Source organism: Trichosurus vulpecula, chromosome 1 (genome assembly GCF_011100635.1).
Source record: "Trichosurus vulpecula isolate mTriVul1 chromosome 1, mTriVul1.pri, whole genome shotgun sequence".
Taxonomy (NCBI): Eukaryota; Metazoa; Chordata; class Mammalia; order Diprotodontia; family Phalangeridae; genus Trichosurus; species Trichosurus vulpecula.
Genome location: NC_050573.1, coordinates 80245717 through 80256563, shown reverse-complemented (window position 1 = coordinate 80256563; position 10847 = coordinate 80245717). Strand labels below are relative to the sequence as shown.

Genomic DNA, 10847 nt, shown 5'->3' with positions numbered 1-10847 from the left:
CTCAACAGAACTCTATCTCATTGTTGAAGGTCATAATGACTTTTCTCAGATTTTCTGAGCAGTAGCCATGCCTAATTGGGAGGTCTTTTACCTTTCAAATGAAAGATGTGCTGATTGTGCATAGTTGAAATAATCTTTCATCTCAGGTTCTAAAACACAATTCAATAGGTAGGCATGGTTATCACCAAAACAGGAGTAAGGAGAGTGTAAAGCCTACATTATCATTCCCTGTGGAATTGTATGGATGTCTAGATATGATACATATTGATTCCTCCTACCTTTCTTCTTGTCTCAGGGTTTCCAACATTTTCATCAGTGCATGGAGAACAGTATGAGTGACCTTACAACCAGTGATAGAAAGGGGAGCTAGGAAAATGGTATCATCAGAAAGGATTTGGGTCTTAGTGAGAGCCAGAAGATGTAAGGAAAGAAAGGAAAAGATTTAAATGAAAGTGTGTTTGTTAACTGTGGAGCAAGCATCCTAGAGAGCACAGTGGAAACAACTGGTAGATCTGAGGTAGGACATTTAGGAGTTAGTGTTGAAGACAATAGGAATAAGGGAGTCAGCAGTAAGGCATGGAGAAAAGAATTTGTATTTTGACAGCCAGGATTTCAGGATCACTAGATTGGAGGGAGAGGGGGTGGGACTATGCTAATCACTGAAAAATGAGTCCAAGAAAAGTATCAATAACTAGAGAGAGGTTGGCTGAGGCAGACAGACGATTCCATCTGAGATCATTCCTTTAAGTCCAACCTTATAACAAGTGGACAGGGTCAGTCCTGAGAGGCTCCGGAGGGCTATGTCAGAGCAGGCAAGAAGGAGAAGGCATGACCTGGGGAAGTCTAGACAGGAGATAAGAGTTGGAAATACGAGGTTGATGTGATCTGAGAAAATCCCCTGGAGCACTGGCAAAGGCTTTGGAGAGAAGAATGAGGTCACAGGTTTAGTTCTGGGCCCAAGGCTGATACAGGATTTTTTGTGTAGTCTTTGGAGTGAAGAGTCAGGCATAGGCAGGCAGCCTTGAATGGGATTGATAGAAATCTCTGACAACCATCACACTGATGATTCCCTACGTCCTTTTCATAGCTGCTGATACCCTGCATCCTAGTCATAGTCAATGATCACCAATGTTCTTATCAATCACAGTCTTTCTGTGTCAGAGATACTTATCACAATTAGTCATTGGCTTCCTGCTTCCTTGTCAGAGACAATGTGCCCACTCTCTCTGTCATAGTCATTTGCCATCACATGCCCAAATTCACATAAGTGAATAATGCCTCCCTTCTTCCTGTGCTCTCTCCTAGGTGTAATGGAGATTTTCAATCTCTCAGGGTCCTTTCTCTCCAGTTATGTGATTACCATCATCTTCCTCTTCAAGAAGCCAACATTGGCCTCAGGTAAGAGTATTTACTTCTCTTTGCCTTTCAGGGGTGAGGAATTGGGTTCTAAACAATAAGGGTTGACATGTAGAGATTTTATTCCACCCTAGTACCCTCCCAAACCGTTTCCCAATGCTCTCCTAGTCTCTTCTGGAGATTTTCTCAACTTTCTCCTTTTCTTTCTCCTGTGGTCTATACATTGTCCTGATATACTGTCCCTTCCATTAGTTGCTTCCTTGACATTTTCCCCATCCTCCCTTACTATCTAATTTCCCTTTGCCTCCTTCCCATCCCATTTTAGTGTTCTGTCCTTCACATCCTTATTGAAAAACCTTGTATATCCTTCTATCTTCTGCTGTTCTTTTCTCTGACCCTCTGTCTTTTCTTCCTGCCTGATTGAACAGGACAATTCTCAGTGATTGGACCTGCAAGACCCATCCAGGTCCCACTTGGGGGAGAGGCAGAGTTATCATGTTACCTGTCCCCACCTCAGAGTGCTCAGCACATGGAGGTGATCTGGTTGCAATCCACTCAAGTGGTTCATCTCTATCGAGATGGGGAGGATCAGTTTGGAGACCAGGCCCCTGATTACCAAGGGAGGACAGAACTGGTGAGAGATGCTATTGCAAATGGGAATATCATCCTGAAGATACGAGGCGTGAGACTCTTAGATGCAGGAAGGTATAAGTGTCTCTTTGAGGATGGTTTTCACCAAGAAGAAGCTGATATGGAGCTGAAGGTCTTAGGTAAGGAGCTGGGGCCTGGAATGGGCATGTTTATGCACGTGTATGGGCAGGGGAGAGATGTCTTCCCAGCTCTGCTGTTAACAGAATCACAGGATATCCTAGTTGGAAGGGAACTCAAAGGTCACGTACTCCAATACCTTTCTGAACAAGAAACCTCTGTCTACATTCCCTGCAGGTGCCTATTTTCATTTGGCCTGTATCCTTGGCCCCTAATCTGGTGCCTAGCACATGAAAGATGTTTAATGAATGCATGTTGAATTTGGTAGAGGTTCCAGCCTTTGCTCAAAGATGTCTAAGGAGAAGTCCTTCTGCTTCCTTGGGGGAAGTGGCCCTTTCTACTTCTGGATAAATTTAGTCATTAAGAAATTTTTTGCTGACATCAAGCTTAACTCATCCTCTCTGAAGCTTTCATCCACCATTACTCTAATTCTGCACTAGAGGCACAAGTGGAACAAATCTAATCCCATTTTCCATTTTTACTGTCTATGTAAACCTGGGCAAATGATGTTGCTTTTCTGTGCCTCAGGTTTCTCATCTGTAGCAGGTATCTTGGCAGCCTTGTTTGTCTCTTTTAGATTTAAAGAGATGATCTCATGATAACTATGAAGTGATTTTCTCATCTTAATCTTCCAGAGTGAAGCTGGATCTCCTCCCAGGAGACTGGAAGGAACAATGGGGTTGCCTTTCTCTAATGCTTTCAGAGTCACCACATCTTTGTGTTTCCTCCTTTGCTAACTGCCAGTGATTAGCACCTCAGTTCTATTTAATCAATTAATATCAATTAGCTTTTACAAAGGAATATTTACTAAAATATTGAAGGAACAGAATTACAAATATTTCCTCCTTGGGGCACCCACTTCCCTATACCACCTCAGTCCCTCGGGATTGTAGGGAGAGTAGGTTCCAACCAGTGGAAGTTTCTACATAGCATTGATCCAAATGTGGCTCAGTCTATGAATGGATATCTGCTTCCATGCTTCTACTGGAATGAGTCCTTTAAGTTCCTTGGGACTTTGCTTTTCACTTTCTGGTTACTAGCAAATCCCTGCAAGGACTCCAGCCCCCAGATGCTCTGACGGTGTCTTTTGAAGCTCACAAATTCATAACTATCTTGAAGACTCTTTATCTGAAAGTAGGAAAAATACCAACCCTAGACACAGAAGTAACAACATGGCCATATTTTCTCCGCTTCAAGCTGGCTCTGGGTGAAAGACCATTCAAGGTCCCTTTTCCCACTCAGAAGCCCACAGAATCACAGTTTCATAGCAGCTTGTCCTCTTTGAATACCAAGTTCAAAAGAGCAAGTTTAGGCTTGATGTATGAAAAAACTAACAATTAAAGCAATACCAAAATGAAAGGGACCCCCATAGGAGTTAGTTGGCTACCCCTTCCTGTGAGACTTTAAGCAAAGGCTGGATGACCACTTGTATGGAGAATCTCAAGGCAGATCCAGTGTGTGTTGAACAAGATAGGCCTCTGGGTGACTATCCATCTCTGAGATCCTATGGGTATAATATCCACCCAGAAGTACACAAACTGGCCCCCAGTCCTACTTATACTTTCTGGCATAATCAATGCAGCCTAATGATGTATCTCACAAATAAGTAGGGATAAAGCCAGGTGATTTGGCCTGAGCTAGGGATGGAGAAAGGGGATATAGGTGTAGTGATGCTATTGGTGGAAGGGGGAGGAGTGTCTGCTGTGGGGTGCAAAGTTAGGGTAAGGAGCAGAAGGGGCCAGAGGGGCCTAGAATTTGGTCATGGCTATGACATGCCCTCTGTTCAGTGAGGGTGGGAAGGTGGGACATAGGGAGGGGAGATTCTGCAAGAATCCTCATTACTCCTCTGGTCCTGACACTTATGTGCAATTGCATTTTAGGTCAAGAACTTGAGTCGCAGATTTTGCCACCAAAACCCCTTTTGTTCCTTGTTACACTTTGGGTCCTACCATTTTTATTAGTTTTATTGCGGATGCTGTTATTCCAAGGTAATTATGAGGGGAAACTGGACCAAGACATTCCTACTCCTGACTCATCATGTCAGGGAGGGGACAGGAATTTTGGAACCCAGAATCTTGGGAACCTGATTTTGCCCAGTCTCTGATCACTTGCCCTGGGGTACTTCTTGCCCCCCAGGACACCTTATGTTCTATGCTCTTCAATGCCCACCCTTAAAATCCTGATTCTCCCAACTACCTTTGTGACCGCATGAATCCTTGTCTCATCTCCCACTTTATACTTCTCTGTTGGCCTCTGAGAGGGGCCAGTCCCGTCCATCCATGGCCTTCTTTCCCCGACAATTCTTACATCATATGTTGGTCAATTTATTGTGTGCCAAGCATGTACTAGGGTTTGTAGGATTTTAAAGAAAACAACTATTTCCTCCCTCTCCCTCAGTTCCAGTCTCTGCCCCTGAGTAGGGTAAGCAAGTTCTGAATAAGGATCATCTTTGACTTCTTAGAGCAACTGAAAAAAGTTTCAATTAACTAGCATTTTTAAAAGTTGGCTGAAGTATGGGCTGAAGAAAGAAGATGAAATTTTGATCACTTAGTACTTACTCTTGATAGCTTGGTAACCTGTACTTGCTCTCATGGAGGTGACAATCTCTATGACAGTAAGTCATGGATACAAAAGTTAGAGAAGTACAAAGGAAGGATCTGGGTAATATACTGTGAGAAATCTGAAGAGGAAAAAAAATCACTTTTATCTGGCAGTGAGAATGCGGTTTCAATGGGGAGATGACCCCTGAGATGGATCTAAAAGGAAGAATAGACTTAGATAGAAATGGGAGTGGGTTAGAGACAATTCCTTCCTTGAAAGTGAAGGAAGGAGAATGGAGAGGACCGAATGAAGAGGAAAGGAAAAGACTAGTAGAGTTTGGTTGAAACTTAGCATACTTGAATCAATCAAGAAATAAGAAGCATTTATTAAATATCCACCTACTCCAGGCATTGTACTAGGAACTGGGGATACAGAGACAAAAGGGGAAAAATCCTTGCCCTTAGGGAGCTATCAAAAGTTATTTTGGCAGCTGAGTAGATGATGGATTGGAGAGGGGAGACCCTTGAAGCAAGGAGACCAATTGAGAGGCTATTGTAATGATCCATGCAAGGATTAACAAAAACCCATGTTAGAAGGTGGCCATGTGAGCAGAGAAAGATAATAATAACATAAGAGATGTGTTGGAAGTAGAGTTAATAAGATTTGACAACTGATTTTATATATATATATAGGATGAGAGTAGAGACCAAAGATTACACTACAGTTTTGCATGTGTGTGACTAGAAGAATGGTGACATTCTTGAGAGGATTGAGAGTTTGAAAAAGGGTTGGATTTGAGGTATCAAATAAGAGTTTAGCATTTAACTGGTTAACTATAGAGTTAAGATTAGGAATAGAGGAATGTGAAGCCATTTCAGGGATGATGATCTGAAAAAAGTATTAAGGGGTAGAAGGATTGGAGGTCATGGTGAAGAAAAAGATTAGGTTTAGAAGTAATGAGACACAGGGAAAGATAGTATGAGTGGAAAATTGTGGGTGATGGAAAAGTCAAGAGTGTGACTATGTGACCTTTGTGTGGCTGAGTTGGAGTGGAGGATTAAGTGAGGAGACTGAGAAACTGAAAAGCTAGCCTGTTTCAAGGAATATTAAGCATAGATATAGGAAGCAACTAGGTGACTTGGTGGATTGAGCCCTAGGCCTGTAGTAGGAAGATCTGAATTCAAATTTGACCTCAGACTCTTACTAGCTGTGTGACTCTGGGCAAGCCATTTAACCTGTGTTTGCCTTAATCCACTGGAGAAGAAAATGACGAAACAATCCAGTATCCTTGCCAAGAAAACCCTATGGACAGTGTGGTCCACCATGTTGTGAAGAGTTGTACATGACTGAATAAGAACAACAATAAAAGCCCTAATATAACAAGATTTGGAGTGGAAAGGTATACTGTGAGCCAGGTATTGAACTTTTTGAGAAATATAGAAGAATGATCTAGGGGCTAATCGGAAACTGTCAATGGATTGAGTTGTGTATTTAGATAGAGTGAGCCTCAAAGGAAGAAAAGATTATTGAGTGATAGCAACAGAGGGGGATTCTGGAAGTGGGAATGGGAGTGAATAGTATTCTGACTTGTTCTCAGGGACCAGTGTATGGGGAATATGAGAGAAGGTGTGACCAGTATTGGCAAGGACATCCAAGGGATGAGGTTTCCCTGAGCGGGTAGCCAGGTCTCACTGAGTGCCAGATAATGGAAGGAATAGGAAAGAAAGAGGTCTAAAATGAAAATAGTTTGTGAATTAAGGAGTAGAAAGCAAGAAATGAGTTTAAAATGAAGGAATGTTCACTATTAAGGAACAGGAAATCCAGAAGGCACAATGGAAAGGTGAGTAGACCAACTTTATATATGAAGTTCAGTTTTGGGTACCACAGGGACTATGTTTCATCTATTATTCTAAATGTAGTGCAGCTACTCAAGATGCTACATCCACGTGAACAACCAAGTTGTATTTGGACCTTGGTATGGGTTGGGGGCAGCAAAGAAAACAAGATTACCATTAACCTCTCAGGATCGGGGGTTTCTGTCAGTATATTTTCACAGGTCAAGTCCCTGGATGGATGAAATTAGTGGGATCCTGGTTCTGACTTCTGCATTTGAAATTGAAATGTCTATTTATTACATGTGGATACGGCACAGATGCAGAGGTAAGAAGGGAGGGGTGGGCACCAATGTGATGGAATCACAGGCTCATAATAAAGCTCTAAACATGTGGTCCCTAAGCAGCCTATAATCTGAGTGTCCCTCATTCTTTGTTTAATCCTTACCCCTGCTTGTTCGGTATAGTCTGATCTCTATTTGTCCCTAAGCCCCAAAACTTGAATATTTCTCACCTGTGTAGTCCTCAGTCTGTGTATTGCCTTGACCCCTGATTGGGCCCCAATGTCAGCACTGCTCTGACTCCTTTGTTTCCCCCAATCCATATGCAGCCATTCTTCTGAGTGTGCCTGAATTCTGAGTGTGGCCCATTTTCTTTGCAACCCAGACCCTGAATTTTGCCCCACTCTTAAAAAATTAATCCAAGTCTCCTGGTCTCCACACAGCTGTGACCCCCTAAGTGTGGCTAGTTCCTATGTTACTTTTAGTGCTATGTCTCCCCTACCCTCTTCTATGTCCATAACTAAAGTATAGAGTCCTGCAACCCTTCTGAATATGAATTAAAATAGAGTTTCATGCATAAGGCACATTTGTGTCCCATATGGAGAAGACCTAAGGTCCCAGTGCTGCCAAGGGACCAGAAATAGATAGTCCTAGCCCTCCTTCCCTAGGAGAAATGTGAAAGGGATATGTTGTTTTTTCTCAACATCAGCTCATAGGTCCTTTCTCATATACAGGGTTTCTTTATGATGAAATATCATTTTGGAAAGAATGGAAATTTGCAATAGCAATCATTTTGCTAGTAACTACGAAGATGATTCCTGTTATACTTCAAATAAAATACTTCTTTCAACAAAGGCTCCGTCACAGCACCCAACCAGTCTTCAGAGGTAACAATAAGGTAATTTCAGGCAGGGTTTGCCTTTAACTCAGTGACAGGTAAGGTTATCTTTGGAGACAACTAGTCAGGCACAAACAAAGGGACACTAATTCTCAGTTGAGGGGGGTGCAAGAGTGGAAGAGGATAAAAAGAGAGACTCATAACAATGAGCTTTGTGGGAGTCTTGGGAGTATGAGACAGGCTGATGAAGGCAGTGGGCCTGATTCAGACTGGGCTGGGAGGAGGATAGTGTAAGAGAGACCACTCTCCTGCTTTTCGTCTCACTCTCCTTCCCTCTTTATCAACTCACTCACATGCCCTTTGCTGCTATCTCCATCTTAACCCCTATCTCATATAATAAAGTGGCCTTCTCCTTGCCAAAGCCAACTTCTTTTCATGCACATGATTCCATTCCATCCTGTATCATTCAGTATATTACCCCTCTGATCGCCATTCTCTCATTTATCTTCACTCTTTCCCTGTCTATTGGCTGCTTCCCTACAGCCTACAGACACAGTCATGTCTCCCCTCTCGTCAAAAATTGTCACTTAATCTGTTCATCCCTTTAGTAATTGTTCCATATCTTTCCTTCCTTTTGTCACTAAAATCCTTGAGGTCACCTATAAGAGGTGCCTCCACACCTTTTCCTTTCATTCTCTTCTTACCTCTACAGTCTGGCTTCTTATTTTATGATTCAACTGAAACTACTTATTCTAATTACTAACGCTCTTTCAATTGACAAATCTAATGACTTTTTTTCAATCCTCGTCCTTTTTGACCTCTCTGAAGCCTTTGAGGCTATCACTCAGCCTCTTCTCCTTGACACTCTATTCTTTCTACATTTTCAGGATAGTACTCTTTCTTGGTTCCCCTCTTACATATCAGAATTCTCTTTCTTAGTTCTCATTGCTGGATCTTCATTCGGGCCGTGCCTAACAACTATAGGTTATCCCACAGGATTCTGTTTTGGTCCTTGACCTTTTCTTCTTCCTCTTTACTATTTCACTAAATAATCTTATCAGCTCCCACAGATTCAATCATCATCTCTTTGCTAATGAATCTCAGATTTACTGATCCAGTCCTAACCTGCTCACCCTCAGTCCCTCATTTCCAACTGTCTAGTTGATATTTGAACTGAGCTTTAAAGAAAGACAAGGATTCTGAGATGCACAGAGGAAAAAAAAGGGTGACTTCCAGCCAAAAGTGGAAGATTGTGTAAAAGCCTTGGCAATGGGAGAGACAATGTCAGGTTTAGAGAGCAGCTGGTAGTCCAGTTTGACAGAAATATAGAGACGAAGTGTATGAAAGAGTGTATGAGACCCATAAAATTCACTTGCCTGTGGGTTTCCTTTGCTCTGCACATCTATCATGTTTTCTGTTCCTAACACCCCTTCTTTCTGCCCATTCCAGATAACTTTTATTCATGTTTGTGCTTCCTATTTATTTCAGTTATTTCTGCAACATTAGCCCATGTCCACAGTGGTCCTTTGTCTTCCCAGTCTCCCACCATGTAGCATGCTCAGTAATTATTCTTGTTTCTGGATTACGACAGGGAAGTTTTAGGGGCAGTGATGTGGCAAGCATCATCAGTGAGATTCTTGCAATGGTAAATGAGGATGAGAGTCCTCTGACTGCTGGGAGAAATGCTGATTGCTCATCAGATAAACAAAAGCAAGCTAATAATCTCCCTGTCTCTCTCTTCCATTCTAGTTTTAAAGCATGAAGACTGTTTCATATTTTGTTGGAAAAGTCAGATCAGGAGAGAGGTGATTGCCTATTTCCCACCCAGCCTCCATGATAACAGAGATCATATGGCTACCTCTGCATCTTTTATGTTTATTCTTTCATGATCTTAGGCCTAAAAGTTTCCCATGTTGGACTTATCAAGGACTCTTACATCTAAAAACCTCAAAGAAAAATATTAATTAGCCCCAAGACATGGAAGATCTCAAAAGGGATTTTTAAAGTCAAATAAGAGAGGTAGAGGAAAAATTGGGAAGAGAAATGAGAATGATGCAAGAAAGTCATGAAAATAGTCAACCTCTTAGCAAAGGAGGCACAAAAAATACTGAACAACATTTTAAATAACAAAATATGCCAAATGGCAAAAAGAGGCACAAAAATCCAATGAAGAGAAGAATGACTTGAAAAGCAAAATTGGCTAAATGAAAAAGGAGGTACAAAAACTTACTGAAGAAAATAATTCCCTAAGAATTAGAATTGGGCAAATGGACACTAATGACTTTATAATGTATCAAGAAACAATAAAACAAAACCAAAAGAATGAAAAATAGAATAAAATGTAAAATATCTCATTGGAAAAACAACTGACCTGGAAAAAAATATCAAGGAGAGATAATTTAAGAGTTGTTAGAGTACCTGAAGGCTGTGATAAGAAAGAGCCTAGATATCATCTTCCAAAAAATTATCAAGGACAACTGCCCTGATATTCTAAAACCAGAGGGGAAAATAGAAATGCAAAAAAATTCACTGGTAACCTTTTGAAAGAGATTCCAAAACAAAAACTCCCAGGAATATTATGGCAAAATTCCAAAGCTCCCAGGTCAAGGAGAAAATATTGTAAACAGCCAAAAAGAAACAATTCAAATATCAGGGAACCACAGTCAACATAACACAAGATTTAGCAATTTCTACATTAAAGGCCCAGAAGGCTTGGAATATGATATTCTGAAGGGCAAAAGAGATAGGATCACAACCTAGAATCACCTACCCAGTAAAACTGAGTATCATCTTTCATTGGAAAAAATGAACATTCAGGGAAACAGAGGACTTTCAAGCATTCCTGATGAAAAGACCAGAGCTGAATAGAAAATTATAATTTCAGATACAAGACTCCAAAGAAGCATAAAAAGAGAAACCATAAGGGATTCAATAAGGTTAAACTGTTTACATCCTACACAAGAAAATGATACTTGTAACTCCTAAAAAAACTTTCTCAGTATTAAGGCAGTTAGAAGTAGTATACATAGACAGAGGGCACTGATGTGATTTGAATATGATACATGATTGTGTAAAAACAATAACATTAAGGGGTTAGAAAAGAGAATGCACTGGGAGAAGGAGAAAGGGAGAGGCAGAAGAGGCTAAGTTATCTGACATAAAAGAAGCATGAAAGAACTCTTATAGTGGTGGGAAACATAGGGAAAATGAGAGAGGGGTGTGAACCTTACT

General features: G+C 41.2%; 1 protein-coding gene across 1 annotated transcript; it reads left to right on the top strand.

Annotated features, from left to right (window-relative positions):
* Positions 1–1310: 1310 nt before the first annotated feature.
* LOC118833627 (myelin-oligodendrocyte glycoprotein-like) lies at positions 1311–9169 on the top strand. Its single transcript, XM_036741007.1, has 4 exons — positions 1311–1398; positions 1785–2126; positions 6709–6825; positions 9105–9169. The coding sequence occupies exons 1-4, from the start codon at positions 1311–1313 to the stop codon at positions 9167–9169; spliced, it is 612 nt and encodes a 203-aa protein (XP_036596902.1).
* The last annotated feature ends 1678 nt before the right edge of the window (positions 9170–10847 follow it).

What these genes read in the sequence shown, in the direction of transcription:
- LOC118833627 (XM_036741007.1), top strand. Translation starts at nt 1,311, where the DNA reads ATGGAGATTTTCAATCTCTCAGGGTCCTTTCTCTCCAGTTATGTGATT. An exon ending in GAAGCCAACATTGGCCTCAG is followed by an intron (nt 1,399 to 1,784) that starts GTAAGAGTATTT and finishes CTGATTGAACAG; the next exon opens with GACAATTCTCAGTGATTGGA. An exon ending in GATACGGCACAGATGCAGAG is followed by an intron (nt 6,826 to 9,104) that starts GTAAGAAGGGAG and finishes TATTTATTTCAG; the next exon opens with TTATTTCTGCAACATTAGCC.